Source organism: Rhineura floridana, chromosome 5 (assembly GCF_030035675.1).
Source record: "Rhineura floridana isolate rRhiFlo1 chromosome 5, rRhiFlo1.hap2, whole genome shotgun sequence".
In the NCBI taxonomy this organism is placed as follows: domain Eukaryota; kingdom Metazoa; phylum Chordata; class Lepidosauria; order Squamata; family Rhineuridae; genus Rhineura; species Rhineura floridana.
The window spans coordinates 184,575,711-184,594,906 of record NC_084484.1 but is presented as its reverse complement, the minus strand read 5'-3'; the positions used below and the strand labels follow the sequence as shown (position 1 = coordinate 184,594,906).

Genomic DNA, 19,196 nt, shown 5'->3' with positions numbered 1-19,196 from the left:
GTTCCCAGCTTCTTCTCAACATGAGACTAAAAACAAGCCTCTCCTTGGCTCCATGATGGGCCTCTCCCCTGAAAAGAGTTCCAATAACAACATAATCTCTATGTACTATATTCTTACATGTGCTGATGGTGATCACTTGACAATTCCATTAACTCACAGGCTAGCTTAACAAAGGAAGCTAGTCTGACCGGTAGAGCAGGTTTCTTGCTTGCATATCCCAGCTTCAGATACAAGATCACAGGCTTGAAGGGGACCCAAAGAAATAATCTATCCCACCTCTCAATCCATAACAGTATGTTTGGTATAATCACTCATCAGCCTTGCTGTTGTTTACAGTCTCCCTTTGAATGATGTCATCTTGTGCTAAACCAGTTGGAAAAGCTTGAAACATTTAACGGCATGATTTCTCTTTTGCAGAGACAGAAAGCGCACGTGAAAAAATGCCAGACGAAAGGAGCAATGGTCCGTTCAAACGAATATCCTGCACAAACCCATTTTACACTATCAAAGTAAGTACCTAGAGCAAAATTAATCTGTCTCTGCCCAGTTAGAGCTCCAAGAAAGAAAATAACATTGGTTTGGGGCAGATAAGATCCCCTCCCCCTCATAATATTAGAACACTCAGGGCTTTTTTCTGTTACCTGACAAATACAGTCTGTCTGAACCACTGTTTGTTTCATACAGCAGTTATACACATTTGGGCATGGCCTCCTTACATTTTAACTTTTTTTGATTTTGCAATATAAACAGGTTGTTTTGGAAAAAGTCCAGTCCTAGTTTTGATCCATTAGTGTCACTGATGCCAATTTCCTTCAAGTTTCCTTTTGTGCTGTCTGGTGAAGTGAACAGTGTGGGGAAGAAGGAGATGTTGAAGGATGTGTCAGTGAGGTGGCCTGGAAGGGTGCTTGTGGCATTGGGTCTAGTTGTAGGCCATTATGGGCGAGTGTCTGGGGTAAGGCAGTTGGCGGGGAGTGTCCCTCTTCTGTACTATCTAGAAGGTAATGATCGCTCAAGTGGGAGGTGTGGTGTTCTATAGATCAGTCATAACAAATTTGTTTTACAGGCAGGAGGTCACAGGTTCAGAACCAAACCATATGTCATACCAGATTGGCATTGCATATACCTTTTTTAAAACAGTAAATAGCAGCCATCAGGATTGGTAGTACAGCACACGAACAGAGGGAGTTAACTCTTTCCTCCCATGCTGCAGTCCCAAAGGCACCCCCACCCCACTCCACTATTTGACACAGGAGTGCAGGTGTCTTTTTTACCAATGGGAGCTTCCAAATGGCAGCTTTGGAGGGGGTGATTTTGGGGGGGATGACTGGCATGACAGGAAAAGGTTAATCCCACTCTCCCTGCTTGCCATGGTCCTAATCCTGATTGATGGCTGCTATTTACAGTTTTTTAAAAAATATATTTTAAACAAGATACACACATTTAACTTCACTTGTCCTTTTGGCCCCCCTCAGTCCCCCAAATCTCCAGTTGAAAGGATTTCAGGAGGCCAGGCTGGAGTCCCTGAAAAGCTGCTCCCAGTCAGAGTAGACAATATTGGGCTCAATTGGCCTTTGCTACCTTTACCTGTAATCAGAGCTTGGAAAAGTTACTTTTCCAAGCTCTGCCTGTGATGCTCTGACTGACTTCCTTCCATCGCAGACTGATATGCTCAGGGAAGCATATGCCCCTCCTCCTTCCGCCCTTTCCTCTCTTCTCTTTTTCAACTGTCCGAGAGAGAGGAGACACCTTTGTCTCTGCTCTCTCCCTTCTGAGCTATGAGGACAACTCCCAGACTTGGGCGTTGTGCTTACAACTTAGTTAGTTAGTTAGAACTAGGTATGCCTTTCCAGAGCTTGGAAAAGTTACTTTTTTGAACTATAACTCCCATCAGCCCAATCCAGTGGCCATGCTGGCTGGAGCTGATGGGAGTTGTAGTTTTAAAAAGTAACTTTTCCAAGCTCTGGCCTTTCCTATCTACAGTAGGGCCCCACTTTGCAGCGCTTCGCTTTACAGCGATTCACTAATGCGGCGGTCTCAATTAGACGCAATTAGACCAAAGCCCCACTCATACGGTGCTTGTTCCGCTTTTACAGCGGTTTTTGGGCATCTCATGCCATTCTATTCAATGGGTTCCACTTTACAGCAGTTTTCGCTTTATAGCGGGGATCTGGAACATAACCCGCCGTGTGAGTGGGGCCCTACTGTACTATGTATTTCTATAAATAAAGTAGATTTCTTATTTTACTAAGTCTTAAGTCTCAGTGATCTCAATGCAGGGTAGAAGCCTGCCACTTAGGTAAACGCACACACTGGCACACACGCATCTCAGACTGTTGACGATCTCTGCTCATTTATACAAATTTACATAATAGATGGCAGGGCTGATGGGAGCAGCACAGCCATGCTGGCTGGGGCTGATGGGTGTTGTGAGTGCAAGACATCTGGAGGGCACTAGCTTCGGGAAGGCTGGCCTAGATGAACCAACAGTGTGACACACCATACGACAGGCTCACATCCAAACATCCAAAAGAGTTTAAAATGAGAATAAGCAGCTGTGGTCTATTCTGTCTGAGCATCAGAGCACATCTGCTACCTGCTGGCTCGCTTGACCTTACATGCCCTCTTATACCTGAATCTGGAACTCATTTTAGGCACTTCAAAGCCATCTGCCCACCTGACCTGTTTCTGTGCCGGAGAGGGAACTTGACTATTCCCGCAAGCTGACTGGAACCTCAGGAGCTCTTGTCTTTTCCTTTGTGAGCAAAAACATTTCAAGCAAGGGCTGCTTCTTCTGAGAGAGTGGTCTTTAAAAATAGATGTTCATTGCATGTGTAAAAACTTTCAGGGTTGGTTCCCCCCCCTTCTTTTAAACTGAGGGCAGAATAAATGTTGGAGAAAATGGAAATATTATCCAGTTTACAGTGATTATAATTGGTTTCTGCATAGTTTTCAAAACAATTGACATTGTGCCCCATGCTCTGGAAACAAGCGGTCCAGGAGCAATTAACACACTGCAACAAGGATGGGTTAAACATGGACACAACTTTTATTGATTATAGCGATATCAGAGGTTGGCACAGCAACGGTGTCGCTGCTGCCTGCTGTCTCACACCCCGGCCCATTGGTAGGGTCACCAGGAGGGAGTTGCCAGATATCTGGGCCCATCATGGTATGGGCTGCTTCAGTGGGCCCTGCCCACAAACTGGATGTGTAGTAGCCAGCCCCAACTCCCCAGGCTGGCATCCAGGCCTTCTGGCAGCCACAACTGAAGGCCTCATATAGGGATTCCCCCATTAGACTATGGATTCTGCCTAAAGCCTCACCCCCACCTCCAGCCAACATTTCCATTTTTGACAAAACAAGCCTATGAATGCAAGATAACGAAAATTCAACTCTGCATTTCTGTGGGGAAAGTGAAAGCCTCGCCATGCATTCACCAGTTACCACTGTGAGTAAAATTCACTCCCAGTCCTGTTAACTGGTGGCTGACGGTTGTCCATAGCAAGGTAAATCTTACCCAAGAGAGAGAGGGCCAGGAGGCTGATGGCTAAACTGAAGAGACCCCGCAGCCCAGGCTCTGCTTTCGCCATCCAGTCTGCTCCCAGGCCCCACCCCCAGTTCCCAGCCAAAGCTCTTGATTGGCTTCTGTCAGGCTCAGATCTGTCTTGGACTAGGTGCCCAGGTAGCCTAACCTGTGGCCTGATTGACTCCTTTTCCACTCACATGCAGGCAGGAGAAGGATGCCCGCTCTGCAGAAGACAGTGAGCTGGGATTCATCTCATGTAATCCACACAGTAGCCGAGTAAAGCAAGCAGGGGCAAAATCAGTATCCCCATACTTCTGAGCGGGAGCACAGAGATGGAGAGAACGTGGCTTGGTCATGTAGTGAGTTCAAGGTGGAGGTGAGATTTTTCCCAGGGATCTCCTGGGTGAAACTACAGTGAACACATTTCCTAAATGTGTGTCTCCTGGTTAACATAAATGCAGGAATGCAGAGGAGGTATCATAGTAGTAGGGAAATGCCTTATCCTTCCTGTGCCTGCCAGTTTTTCCCTGCAAATACCAATGTGCCCATCCCCCCTTCAGACAGGCTTCTTCCAGGCTTGGAAACTGGATGGGGGGAAATGCTTTATTATTGTTGTTGTTTTAAGTCAGGTAGGAGTTGCTGGGGAGAATAAGTCGGTGGGGAAAGCGTGCTTAACCCTTCCCTTATGCACTGATTTCCTCCCTGCCAGTGCTCTGCTTGCTTTAGCATTATGAGGGGAAACCTGGGCTTGGGGCTCTGTGTGTCCCTCACAGCATGTAATTCTGCTCTCAGTTTCAAAGCCACTGTACTACAAGGATTATTATGCTGACTTGAACCCCGTAGAGAGCTCAGGACACCGGAATGTTCAGACTGAATATCAGAAATGTGGAATCATTGACTTCCCAGGAGGAATCGCTCCCCCTGTGCAGCCTTTGAGACGAGCTCCCGTCTCAGAGGAAGCTTTTTCAGTTATAAAACTAGTCAGATTTTTTTTTTTGACTGGAAAAAACTTTCTCCCAGGTAAGGGAGAAACGAAGAGATTATCCACAGAAAGCTTCGTTTTTGTTTGCTGGACTGGAATTCATTGGAACTGCCTATGAAGGAAGGCAGCCAGCAACGTGGAACGGAGCCAGGGAATACTAACAGGCTCTAACTGATTAAGCGAGCCGTTTTTTTTTCTTTGAAGAAAAACGGAAATTAACAGGCAAGCATCCTCCTGTCAATTATAATCATTTTGTTATCATTATTGCAAAAGAGATTTGTCAAAGAGTTAGCAACAAAGAAGCCCTGGGTGAGTTATAACTTTCTTTTTTACATACGGAATTAAGGAGGAAGAAAATCGAAATAGCCTATCTTTGTTTTTATTGCAAAAAGCTGGCATGGAATTGAGCATTTTAAAGATATAAACGGATGAGAGGCTGCTAATTAGAAGAGAACATCTGATTTATTTGACATTTGTGTATTATATGTCTGGGACTATTTTTCTGGTCTACTTCTTTTTTTTTCTTGGCAAATCTGCTTATTCTTTATGCTACTAGCCATTTGGACGCTGTGAACTAAATTTGTTTTGGACATATAAGAGATAAGGCCATTCGTGCTGTCTAGAGGGTGATGTCATCTGGCTTGCAAGATTAACTCATTGGTGACTGGAAAAAGAAACAAACTGTTCTTTGCTTGAGTACAGTGACTATATTGGAAGGGGTTTTGTTCTTTTGGTTTCAAGAATGACAATCAAGAAGGTCACTGAGACCCTGGATGCTCAGGAAGGGTTTCTCTCTCTAAATATGTTTCAGAAAATAATGAATGAGATCAAGCTAACGAAACAGGTGCTGGGACAGACTAGGCAAGAGATGAAAATTGAAATTGGCAAAATAAGACAGGAAATGAAAGAAATTCAGGATTCTATAACTGGACAAGAAAAAGAAGATGAAAGAAAGATCATAGAGAAGGCTCAAGACTTGGAGATTGGAACAGATTTATTAAATATGGACCTGGAAAAAGATTTGGATTTTTTGGCTATGATGAATCCTATAAACAAATATTGCTATTTGGAATCTAGTGCTGTCCCTGAAGGAATTGGTGAAGAGATTAGAGATAAAGATATTAATGGCTTGAAAAAATTCCTGGATTGGAAGGATTTGATGGAACTTGAAATACAGAAAGCGTATAGAATTAATTCCAGATATGTGACAATGGAAAAACTCATAAGAGATGTGCTGGTGCATTCTGTAAAAAAGAGGAACAGAGACACAACTTTACAACAACATTTCAGTAACACATTCAGAATTGATGGCAACAAAATATTTGTGATGAAAGAAATTCCTATCAGACTCTTATTATATGACTATGGCAGCAAGATTATTGGGTGTGCAAAGACGGAAGATGGAAGATGGAATCATTATGACAGCAAGATTATTGGGTGTGCAAAAATGGAAGATGGAAGATGGAATCAATATTGATAATGGGAGAAGAGCTATTGAAATTATTGGACTTAGTAGACCTGATGAGATAGATTAATTGACATGTTTATTTGGAGAAAAATTGATGGATATATATCTCAAGGATTAGTAACTTCTCTTTGACTTTTTGGGGAAAGAATAAAATGATGTTAATGAGATTTGATACCAATCAAGATAAACACTGGAGGAAGTGATTGTATACTTTTATTAAGAGACAGGTTTGTTATATATCATAGACCTATAGCTAATCTATGACAAATTGGAAGTCAATAGTTTTTATTGTAATAGTTATTAATTTGTTTTGTTTGTTTTGTTTTGTCTTTGAAAAATTTGAATAAAAATGAATTAAAAAAAAAAAGAAATGTGGAATCATTGTGGAGAAGTATCAGGTGGAATCATTGTGGTGGCCCAAGCAAGAGGTTAGGAGAAGTTTTCAAACATGAGGCGGTCTCCTTTCACACAGAGGACAGCTAAAAACTGGGGCTGGCAGTAGGGATGAGCGAGGATTTTATCTGAAGTCAGAACTGAAACTAAACTCTCTCACAGTTCACATGTCCGCAATCTTTGCAAACCGATAGGGAAAGCTATGGAGCACCCGTGGCTTTTCCAGACATGAATTATTTTAAAATAGCATTGGATATAATGTGAAACTGACTGACTGACCAGCCTGTCTTCTTTGATTTACTAACTGAAATTGACAAGCCTGCTATTGGCTTTCTCCTGGGGGGGGGGGAGGATCAAATACAGTTAGGAGTGGAGGAGGAGGAGGATTCTGTTTTGGCAAAAGGAAAAATGAGGACATACCCTGACCTCAAGTCATAGCTCTTGGAACTTGTCTTGAGCCAAAGGGGGCAGGAACTGAGAAAGAACTGTGCACTGCTCTTGTAAAGGCTGAATTCTCAGATATTTCTCTCTCTCTCCCCCTCTCTCTGTCTTCCGTGTGTGTGTGTGTGTGTGTGTGTAAAGCTCAATCAGACTTATTATGGCAGCTGGTTTTCTTCTCTCTCTCTCTCTGTCTCTCTCTCACACACACACACACAAACACAGATGTGGGGGAGGGGTCAGGGCTTCACTGTGCTGGACTGAGTGGGCAGGCAAAGAAAGGATGTATGGATAAGATTATAATGAGGAGAAATTGACTAGCCTGGTCTCTGCTTTGCTGACATGAAACTGACAAGGAAGGCAGGCACACAGGCAGGCAGGTGATCTCATGGTCCCTGGAGGGTGGGGAGGATGATACATTTCAGACAGGAGGAGGAGAAGGTGAAGGGGGAGATTGCAGCAGAGAGAAAGCCGCTTTTTTCCTTTGTCAGAAATAATGATCTAAGTGTCAATAATATTTCTTGGGTCGGGAGGAAAAAAATCAGGATTATAAAAGTGGGATGGTGTGGAAAACAAATCGAAATGGAAAGAAACCATCTCTCAGTCCAGTGGAATGCAGTTGGACTGGCTGCAACATTTGGATCCCAACCCAAGGTGGCAGTTCAATGGTGGGATGGACAAGAGTTCTTGCCAAATTAGATACTCAGATTGACTTTTCTCATCCCGTCTGAGATGCTCATCTAGAAAAGAAAACGGTGTAGTGACAGTGGCACTTACTTCAGTGTTCAATAACCTGGTTATTTCTAGGGCTACCTGAGTGGTGATTCGCAACAGTTTAAAAACCCACAAAAATAAGTGACATGAAATTGATACACATCTGATTGGTGATTCGCAACAATTTAAAAACTCATGAAATCAGTGACATGAAATTGATACACATCTGCTAATATTTTAAGGTCTCTGCCATGTCATTTTCTAAAGAAACGATCTAAAAAGTGTGCATGAAAAGTAATGTCTGAAGAGAGTAGACATGTTTTAGTTGCTGAGACACTGTTAACAACAGGGCCCAAGAAACTACCACCATCTTGAAAGGTGATGTGAATACATAACATTTGAACTGGAGGTGGCAGAGTGACTGTCACACATGCAGGTTCCCTTCTTGACTGTATTGGTCATGAGCAGTTTGCTCATACATTTGCACTTGGTTTCTTGATGGCAAAAATAATAAAAATGATAAAATCCTAATCTTCCTTTGAGCTCCCAATCCCTTATTTTGCCCCTGTGTAAGGGCCATACTAGGCATGATGTTGGAGATCTGCGATGAGAATATTTTCTTCTTCTAATGAGCTGCCACATACAGCTGGGGAAGTGTGGTAACATGTATGTTTCCTTCTCTAGAGCTAATGTTGGATGGTCAAGAGTAGGAAAATGATGAAGGAGGGAAGGGTTAACCTTCTGTTCAAAGCAGCTGCATGGGAAATGCAATTTTTTAAAAAGCAAATCCAGATCATGGGTCTCCCGCCTGTGTCTCCGTGTTATTGCTGGAATTAAAATGGCCTAGTTTGTGCAGTTTTCAGCCACTCACCCCACTTCCTGAATACGTCTGGCCCTTTCTGCAATCATAAAAGGGTCTCCTGGGGCTAAGATTAGAGAATGTTTCTGGTGTTGCCCTGAGAGCTACTTGGAGCTCCATGATGGAAAAAGAGCAGGACATGAACATAATAAACAATAAATATTTGCACATTGCACTCTTAGTGTCCAGACTCCAGAGTCCTTACAAAACATAATACGGAGAACTGGAGCTTGGGGAGTCCACCAGGTACAGCCTAGAAAAACGCCATGGGTATCGGTGTCAGGGAGGGGAAAGGAAGAGGCAGAGGCCTGGCAGGTGGATTGGAAAGCACATGTTGTGTCCCCTGCACAGATTATCTAGTGAGGAGCAAGGAAGTATTAGTTCCCCACAATGCAGCAGCCTTAAATTTTGCAAGTTCAGTTTTGAATTTTGCTCATTTTTTATTTCTGCAGTTCTTCGTTGTATGCCAGGGGTTTCTGCAGCTCTCTCAGCTGATGACATCTGGCTACATGAAGAGCTCCATTTCTACCATCGAGAAGCGCTTTGGATTATCTAGCCAGACGTCCGGCTTGGTAGCCTCCTTCAATGAGGTACCGCCTTTGGCGATTGCATCTTTTTTTCTGCTTTTATCTTTCGTAAGGATGCAGCTTCTGCAGCATTTTAAGAGGCCTCTCAACCTCTCATCTTGCCACCCAGGTGGGAAACACGGTGCTGATCATCTTTGTGAGTTACATGGGAAGCAGAGTGCACCGGCCCCGCTTCATCGGCTGTGGTGCCATCCTCGTCTCCATGGCTGGGCTCGTCATCTCTCTTCCTCATTTTATAATGGGACCCTACGAATATGATCGCTCCATTTCTGGTAAGGGCTTCTATATATGTTCTTCTTGGGGTTTTTTTCCCCATAAGGCAGTTTCACATTTGGGATTGAGGGGAAAGCTCTTGATTCCCTCCCCACTTGCTTGAAAATTAAGGATGATTAAACCAAGAGTTAAATATTGACCCACACACCCCATTTAAGCCAGTCTGCTGGGGAATGAAGGATCCTGAGGGCCTAACTACACATTTTGTCAAATGTCTAGCAGGCAACAATGACAGTGGGTTTCCCCTCCTCTCCCCATCTGTGACCCCCCCCCAAAAGCCCCCTCCTCCATTGGCAGTTGCCCTGAGGGAAACAAATTCCCATTGGCACTTAAAAGGAAGGGGGTTGAAATGGGATCACTGCTTGTGGTGTGTACACTCAGTTCACCTCTGGGAAACAGATTTTAGAGGTTTTTATATTATCTCAAAAAACCTGCAAACCCTGTTTGACCAGAAATGATGGTGCGACAAAACAAATGTGTCTAGTTTAGTTATCATTTATACCACATTTTTATTGGCCTAATAAAATAAATAAATAAATAAATTGGCTTACAGTAAAATGAATGCAATATAAAAACATAATAAGCTTGCACATCCATTTATTTATTTAAAGAATTTCTATACTGCCCTTTATGAAATTTGATTCTAGAGAAGTTTACAGAGTTAAAATGGTATGCAATATTTGGGTTCCTCTCCAAGGTTTATTTCTTTGTTTATTTGTTCATTAAATTTTTATCTTGCCCTTCCTCCCAAAGGACCCCAGGGCAGCAAATATCAAAAAGTTAAAACAACACAATCATAAAATATACTTTAAAACAATTCAAAAGCCATCTAGAACATTTAGAACATTTAAAAACATTAAAAGCTATCACATACCCTCACAGTTACTAATTTCACAGTTGCCATGGCCAGTGTCTACCAGCCATCAAATACATGAGGATGGAATGCAGTAGCTTTGGGCACAGACCCTTCACCTTTCAGACCTGCGTTTTGTGGCTGAATCGCTCCTTGTGCATAAAATAGGCAGTTGGCCAAGAAAAGTATGACTTTAAAGTTGAGGGCTTCAAGCAGTGTTTTAGGGACATGCTGTCATGCTGGGGCAGATTCTCCTCTTCTCCCCTCCCAGATGAATCTTGGCATAACTGAAGAACTGCCTCCAAAGCCGACAAAGCTCAGCCAGACTGATGGGCCTAGCTAGTCCAGTGCCACTGGCATGAACTCCCTGTGGCTCCTCTGGGCAGCCATGAGGGGGGATAGCACAGCCTAGATGAGGCAGTCAAGCTGCTGGAGGAAACCAACAAAGGCAGCAGTATTAATACGTCAGGGAAAATATCCTAAAATAGTGAGTCACTGGTTAAAAATAGTTTTCACCATGCGTCAAAAAAATTTTTTTATCCAAATTTTGCTCACACCAAACTTTTATCCAGACTTTGAAAGCATATCTGGTTTTCCACATCCCTCAGATGGCTGAAAAAAACAGCACTCAAACTGTTCAGTATAGCACTACTATGTGCTGTGGTAGCATCATTCCAAAGAGAGCTGGGAGGAGATGAGGAGGTAAGAGAAGACAGTGGCCACCCACTCCTGAGAGAAGCATCACACTGATTTGACCCCTCCCTCCCTCCCATTTAAATGTGTGTTACCAGGTGGCAAAATTGATGTGTGTGTGGGAGAGGGAGAGATTTTGTTTCAGCCTCGGGGGCGGAATCATGTTTTTGTTGTTCAGTAGCTCAGTTTGCTATGCCCAATTCCAAGGAGAGTTCATCCAATGCTAAAAAAAAAACAGATTGGCAAAGAAGTACGGCAGCCTCATGCTATCTCCTTTTGCCTCTACAGGTTTGGCAAGCAACATTACAGATATATGTATCCCAGGCCGGAAGGAGAGAGAAGTCTGCAGTGAATCCAAAAAGAGAGAAGGCCAGTTTGTTCTGCCACTGCTCTTACTCGGGCAGACCCTGCTAGGGATCGGTGGGGTGCCCATCCAGCCCTTTGGGATCTCATACATTGATGATTTTGCCAGCAAGAGCAACTCCCCTCTCTATATAGGTAAGGTGCCAGAAGCAAGGGTTGACCCAATCTGCTTGAATTGTGATCTGTGATGCACCTGAGAATGGGAAAAGAGTGCCGTGAACTGGGGAAGAGAGGGAGGGAAGGAGGGAGGGAGAAGCCATTAAAGTTCTTGCCTGTTGAGATGCTGCAGAGGTAGGCTGGGAAGGGCCCCGTTCAGTCACGGGAGGCTCCAGGGATACCCCTGCTGTCAGTTCTGCCAGGACTTCTGAAGCCACAGCAGGAGCAAGGACTCCAGGAGCAAGGAGGGAGGGCCATAGTTCAGTGGCAGAGCACCTTGCTTTGCATGAAGAAGGTCCCAGGTTCATCAGGTGCCCACTGACATCTCCAGTTTTAAAAAAAGGACTAGGTAACAAGCGATGAGAAAGGCCCTCTATCCTGAGGCTCTGATTAGTATTATTTATTAGTATACGTCCCCTTGAAATGGCACCTGGTTGGCCACTGTGAGAACAGGATGCTGGACTAGATGGGCCACTGGCCTGATCCAGCAGGCTCTTCTTATGTTCTTATGTTCTTCAAGATGCTCCGCAAAGTGTTTCTGTTTGCCACCCTGGGCTCCTACTGGGAGGAAGGTCAGGATATAACTTCATCGCTTCTGAGCTCCTGACGTTACAGCTGCCACTGTTGCGATTCGTGGCTCTTGGGACCCTGCTGTTATTGCTGTGCTATTTGGGTGTATGAATGGTTGTATGAATGAGTGTGTGATTGTGTATGGAGTATGAATTTTTTTATTTATTTTATTTTTATTATGTGCCTGGGGGAGAGGATAGGGTGTTGGGAGGGAAGACCAGAGGGGGCCCCAATCAGCGCAGTGACGGGTAATGGGAGGTATGGCGCTGTGAGGAGGACATGCCAGTTAAGGGGAACTCGGCCCAGACAACTGGTGGCTGTGCCGTGTTCCGGTCCTCATCACATCCACAGGATTGCTGGTAGTTCTACCAGCCAACTCTCGGATCTCCAGTTGCTGCTTTTTAATGCCAGATCGGTAAATAATAAAACCTCCCTCATCTATGATTTAATCGTGGATGAGGCGGCCGATCTGGCATGCATTACCGAAACCTGGGTGAGCGATCTGGGAGGTATTAATCTCTCCCAGTTGTGCCCACCTGGGTATTCGCTTCAGCATCTGGGTAGATCCGAGAGTCGGGGAGGGGGAATCGCTGTGGTCTATAGAAGTTCCATCTCTCTTGTTAGGCACCCCATCCAAGTGGCTAATGGCCTGGAGTGTCTGCACATTACGTTGGGCCAGCGAGACAGACTGGGAATACTGTTGGTGTACCGTCCACCCTGCTGCCCAACAGCTTCCCTAACTGAGCTGACAGAGGTGGTCTCGGACTTGGTGTTGCGATATCCCAAACTTTTGGTATTGGGGGATCTCAACATCCATGCCGAGACCGCCTTGTCTGGAGCAGCTCAGGACTTCATGACCTCCATGACAGCCATGGGGCTGTCTCAATTTGTTACTGGCCCAATGCATGTGTCAGGACATACTCTAGACTTGATTTTTGCCACTGGAATGGGGGGAGGTGATCTGGGAGTGAGGAATTTTACATCTATTCCTTTGTCATGGACAGATCATCGCCTCTTGAGATTTAGACTCACATCGTCTTCTCCCCTCTGCAAGGGTGGAGGACCAATTAAGGTGGTCCGTCCCCGGAGACTAATGAATCCTGAAGGATTTCAGAGGGCTCTGGGGGATTTTCCGGCTGATAAAACTGACGATCCTGTCGAAACCCTGGTCACTCTGTGGAACACGGAAATGACCCGGGCAGTTGACACAATCGCCCCGGTGCGCCCTCTCCATTGCAGAGCTCAATTGGCTCCTTGGTTTACCGAGGAGCTAAGAGTGATGAAGCAAGAAAGGAGACGGTTGGAGGGTAAATGGAGACGAACTCCCGACGGCTGTAATTATGCACTTGTGAAGGCCTCCACGAAACGCTATGTGAAGGTGGTGAGGATGGCGAAGAAGCAATACTTCGCTACCTCCATCCAGTCATCTTGTAACTGCCCAGCGGAACTTTATAAGGTTGTCCAGAGACTTTTACACTCTGGTTCTCCAGACGCAATATTACCATCAATGGCCCGCTGTAATGAGTTTGCGAGGCATTTTCAAGACAAGATCATAAACATCCGTCGGGACCTTGACTCCAATATTGTAACAGTTGAATCTAATGAGGTGTCCAGAACACAGTCTTGTCCTGTTTTATTGGATGAGTTTCAGTTGGTACAGCTCGAGGATGTGGACAAGGTGCTTGGACAGATACGGGCGACCACTTCCGCTCTGGACCCTTGCCCCTCGTGGCTAATAAAAGCTAGCAGAAATGGAACGGCCGGCTGGGCCAAGGAGGTGATTAATGCCTCATTACGAGAGGGAGTGGTCCCACCTTGCCTGAAACAGGCGATAGTGAGACCGCTCCTAAAAAAGCCCTCCTTGGACCCTGATAACTTTAACAACTATAGGCCGGTAGCAAATGTTCCATTTCTGGGCAAGGTTCTAGAGCGCGTGGTCGCTCGCCAACTCCAGGCTCTCTTGGATGAAACTGATTATCTGGATCCATTTCAATCCGGCTTTCGGCCGGGGTTTGGTACAGAAACAGCCTTGGTCGCCCTGTATGATGACCTCTGTCGGGAGAAAGACAGAGGGAGTGTAACTCTGTTGGTTCTCCTTGATCTCTCGGCGGCTTTTGATACCATCGACCATGGTATCCTTCTGGGGCGACTCGCGGATTTAGGAGTTGGAGGCACTGCTTGGCGGCGGCTGTGCTCCTATCTTGGGAATCGTCTCCAGAAGGTGATGCTTGGGGAACACTACTCGAGTCCCTGGGTGCTCCAATATGGGGTCCCGCAGGGCTCAGTTCTGTCCCCCATGCTTTTTAATATCTATATGAAGCTGCTGGGTGAGGTCATCAGGAGTTATGGAGTGCATTTCCAGCAATATGCTGATGATACACAGCTCTATTTCTCCTTTTCATCTTCTTCAGGTGAGGCTGTTGCTGTACTGAACCGCTGCCTGGCTGCAATAATGGACTGGATGAGAGTGAACAAACTGAAACTCAATCCTGACAAGACTGAGATGCTGTTAGTTGGGGGGCCCTCTGCTCAGATGGTTGATGTCAGACCTGCCCTAGATGGGGTTACACTCCCCCTAAAGGAACAGGTCCGTAGTTTGGGGATCTTATTAGATCCGCTTCTGTCCGAGGCTCAGGTAGCCTCGGTGGCACGAAATGCGTTTTACCAGCTTCGGCTGGTAGCCCAACTACGACCCTATCTGGACAGGGAGAACCTAGCCTCAGTTATTCACGCTCTGGTAACCTCTAGATTGGATTACTGTAATGCTCTCTACGTAGGGTTACCTTTGAAAACGATTCGGAAACTTCAGCTAGTGCAGAATGCTGTGGCCAGAGTTCTTACTGGGACGAAGAAATTCGACCACATAACACCTATTCTGGCCCAACTGCACTGGCTTCCAATATGTTTCCGGGCCAGATTCAAAGTGTTGGTCCTTACCTATAAAGCCCTTAACGGCACTGGACCGCAATATCTGGTGGAACGCCTCTCTCGCTATGTTCCTACCTGTTCACTCCGCTTGACGTCTAAGGCCCTTCTCTGGGTCCCAACCCATACAGAGGCCCGGAGAACAGTAACAAGATCTAGGGCCTTTTCGGTGGTGGCCCCCGAATTATGGAATGCCCTCCCAGATGAGATATACCTGGCGCCTTCCCTGTCATCTTTCCGGCGCCAGGTAAAAACCCACCTCTTCACCCAGGCATTTTAATGTATTTTATGCTTCTTAATCTTATTTATTTTATTTCTAGTTTTCTTTTACTTTGTTTATATAATGTTTTATATTGTCTGCGCAATACACACTTGCTGTATTTTAAATATTGTGGTTTTATCATGTTGTACACCGCCCTGGGAGCTGCTAGCTATAGGGCGGTTTAGAAATGCAACTAAATAATAATAAATAATAATAATTCTTATGTAAAAGGTGATTCATACATTAATAAATAATAAGCAAATGGCCTTGCCTGGTATAAAGCAGCTTCCTGTATTCTTAGCAGCAGCAGTAGCAGCAGCAGCAGCAGCAGAGTGTTCTCTGGGGACAACCGTGCTGGGAGAATCTGCTGTGGGCAGGGCCAATGCAAAACAACTGATTCTGGCTCATTCCAGGTGATTGCCAATCCAGGCTCGATGCTGTGTAGCTTGACATAGGCTGTGAACACACTAGTCACCTACAGCAGAGCATTTCCATTGGCCACACCTGGAGGGGAGATGTGTTGATCTGACGATCAGTTGCGAAATCTCTTTGAACCTGATTTTCTTTTAAAAAAAAAACACTCAAGCTGCTCCCACCAGGCTTTACAGTAAAAAGGTGTGGGGTTTGACTAGCATCGTGTGCCCCTGTTTTCAGAGGAGTGAGGTGGAGATGCGCTGGAACTGGCAGAACAGGGAGTGTGTCTCTGTCCTTAGTCTGCTGAGCTCAAGGATACATCCTGGATCTGGAAAGCTGCAGGAAGGCAGGAGGTATCCTTGCTGGAACAAAATAAAAGACTGAGAAGTCTTGCACAATGAGCCTCCTTTTCCAAAAGATTGAACTTTTTGCCATAAGGAAAGTGATGGGGATATGCACTAGAAAGTGTGGGATAACATTTGCTTTTTGACACACTGTCTTATAACCTCCCTGTAAACAAATCAGAGTGAATGCTCAATAAGTAACCAAAGTCATCTGACCTCCCTGCAAACCAATGAGGATGAGACCTGTATAAACAAGTCATCTGAGCACCCACAGACGGCAACTACTCCTGGAAGGGAGAGCACATAGAAGAACTCTTGTTCTTACTGCCTGGGGATAAGGGCCCCTTTAAGTACACAAAGTGAGCTGCAAAGCCAGCCTGTCGAGGGACTCCTTGCAGCCTCATATTCAAACATGGCACCCACCCCAAGGTTCATAACCTGTCAGCTTGAGACCTAAGGTTGACATTGGTTGGTCTTATGTTTAGATTGCTGATTTTTGAAGTCGTTTTGAGAGAGCTTGCCTTTGGGGGCTGCCACAGGGGAGCAAGTTTTGTTGGGACTACAGCGGGTAAGGAAAGGGTTAACTCCCTACAAGCTACAGTAAGCTCCCCCTCCCAGCTATTCATTTCGACACCAGTTTAAAATTTTGGTATTAGCTTTCAAGGCCCTACATGGATTAGCACCAATATATCTATCAAACCGTATTCTGGAATTTAAATCTCAGCGACCGACAAGAGTATCCTTCGAACATTCTCTCATCATTCCATCTACCTTTATAATCCGCCACTCCAATACTAGGAACAAAGCTTTTTCGTGCATAGCTCCCATCTTATGGAATAACCTGCCACCAGAGATCCGATGTTCCTCCTCACTCACGGTCTTTCGCCGTCAGTTAAAAACATTTTTGTTTCTTCAAGCTTTTAAAATTAACATTTAAATTGTTATAACTATTGTATAATTGATTTTCTTAACTTTATCTTTTAATTTTATATTGATTTGTATTAGACATTGTCTTATTTGTTCGCCGCTCTGAATTCTAAGAACTAGGGCGGGATATAAAATGTTTAAATAAAAAATAAAATAAATAAATTCACATGTTTAAAAACAACCACTGTGCTTCAGCATCACATCTAGTTTGCCCATTGTTTGTGAATGTTCTTTTCATCAGCAGGCTTTTATTTAAGGGAAAGCTTTTTACCCCTCAGCCTAAATTGACCTTTTTAGCCAGCATGGACAGGAATTTCCCAGCATTATCCTAAGTATGGAATTGCTAGTGATCTGGATATACATTATCCCTTTTACAAGACTAGGATTATGCATACATACCCAAACCAAGTTCACTGAACACATCAGGGTTGGAAACCCCTGGAAAAGGGTGGGTTGTGTGAATCTATCTTATTGTTCCAAATCACCAGGATAAATCTTGAATTCTTGCCAGTTGAGCAGAATTCTTGTTTTCTTTTTACAGGAATCCTCTTTGCTACATCTGCGCTTGGTCCTGCATTAGCATTCATGGTGGGGTCGGCCATGTTAAGCTTTTATGTTGACATTGATAAAGTTTCTGCAGGTGAGTTAATAAAGTTTCTGTATGACATGCTTCATGAGAGAATAAATGGGCTGGAATCTACTGTTATGATGACTACACATTACTTCTGGTAAACATTTCCATAATGCTGGTCAGCACTATTGGCCTTCCTTTGTCTTGGAGTGGAGGATTGTGACCTCAGTCCTAAGCCACTCGGCATTCAAGCTTCTTAGAAGCAAGCATAGAGAGAGACATAGACAAGCAAATGGAACCTGCACATGTAGGAGCTGCATTCAAAAGAGCCAGGTCTTACTGAGAGAATGACATCCTTGACAGGGAGGAACTATGGGATGTGAAACACAATTTTAAAATGAAGATATTTATACACTGGCATGAACTTTTCTGTGAACAGAATTCACATCTCTGTTTGGTCCATGAGGCCATTTTGGGCAAGTTATGTCGGTACGTGCGTATAGATACCGTACAAGTAAGAAATTCTGGTGCTGAATAGATCCAGTAAATAAGCCAGGCCAGGCAAGTATCTTGTAAGAGTCTTTACTGACAAAATACATTAAACACAGTTCTCTCTACAAACGACTTTCCCCCACACCAGAGCTTCTGTGAGTTCCCTTCTTATCTACCCGGTTGCCCTTGCCAACCAGCTGCTGACCTTGACAAACCTGGCGCTCTGTTCTGCTCTGCTTAACTCTTTTGTTTCAGGTTTCCTTCTCTCTGCTAAAAACCCTGTCTGTGAGTCTCATAGCTTGCTTTACTGAACAACAGCCCCCACCTGGGACTCACAGATCACAAAACTACATGTTTCTTTTTTTCCAATTATACAATATCAATTTCCATTCCATTATTATTGCAATACATATTGGTACATGGTTTTGTTTCATTACAGTATCTATTTACATTTCCATTTTTGTTTTCTTTATTCATACAAGTTATACAGCATTTTGTTGACCTTTATTTGATAACACTCATATATATTTCATTCTTCAATACAGTATTTCCACATTAGATCCATAGTTTCTTTGTCTATTGATCCTTCTTTTTCCCATTGTACAGGATATTCATCTGTCTCATCATTCTTTTGTGTAAAGTTAAATGTGAATCTATGAGGTGGTTTTCCTTTCTTTTTTCTTTCTGACCGTCTAACACTATCTATTTCCATTTCTTCATCACTCTCAATTTTACTTGGTCCTGCACATGATTCTGCACTTGTTCCTGCGCTTGTACCTGGCACTTCTTTATCTTGCATTGCTATGTCTTCACTCCTCTGTCTTTTCACAGTACGTTTGCCACTCTGAATTAAGTCAGTCAATGCGGTTCTTAATGGTATTTGATGACCAAAAGGAACATCTGCTGCTTCCTGCTTGCTTGTATCATCAAGTACTACTGTTTGACTGTCTTTCCAAGGTTTATCTATCACCTTTATGCTTCTACTGAACACTAATTGTTGTTTCTCAGGCAACCAAATTCTATAATATGAATTCTGAAATCCCAAAATACGACCTGCCTGAGCTCTTGGGGCCAATTTACCATGCCTTTTCTGCTTTGAAACATGCACCCAGCATTTTGCTCCAAAACTCTCTATGTGTTTTACCCTGGGTTTTCTTCCTGTCAATTTCTCATAGGGAGACATGCCTATTATTCTGTGCACAAGGCGGTTCTGAATGTAAGCAGTGTACAGAATACATTCACCCCAATAGGTGTTATTCAAGTCTGCATCAGCCAGCATGGCTCTCATTGAATCCTGCAGCGACCGGTTCCTCCTCTCTGCAGTTCCATTGGAGGATGGTGAGAAAGGAGCAGTGAGACTTTGTATTATTCCTTTCTTTTCTAAAT

The 19,196-nt window shown here is 44.2% G+C and overlaps 1 protein-coding gene across 6 annotated transcripts in view; it reads left to right on the top strand.

The window, feature by feature from the left end:
- Nucleotides 1-19,196, top strand: part of SLCO2B1 (solute carrier organic anion transporter family member 2B1) — a 166,389-nt gene that overhangs the window by 98,004 nt on the left and 49,189 nt on the right. For all 6 annotated transcript variants that reach the window (XM_061629125.1, XM_061629128.1, XM_061629129.1 and 3 more), the window contains 5 exons: nucleotides 418-509; nucleotides 8,833-8,970; nucleotides 9,077-9,239; nucleotides 11,075-11,284; nucleotides 17,289-17,387. In XM_061629125.1, the coding sequence (XP_061485109.1) occupies nucleotides 418-509; nucleotides 8,833-8,970; nucleotides 9,077-9,239; nucleotides 11,075-11,284; nucleotides 17,289-17,387 (702 nt within the window). The remainder of the gene's footprint in view (nucleotides 1-417; nucleotides 510-8,832; nucleotides 8,971-9,076; nucleotides 9,240-11,074; nucleotides 11,285-17,288; nucleotides 17,388-19,196) is intronic.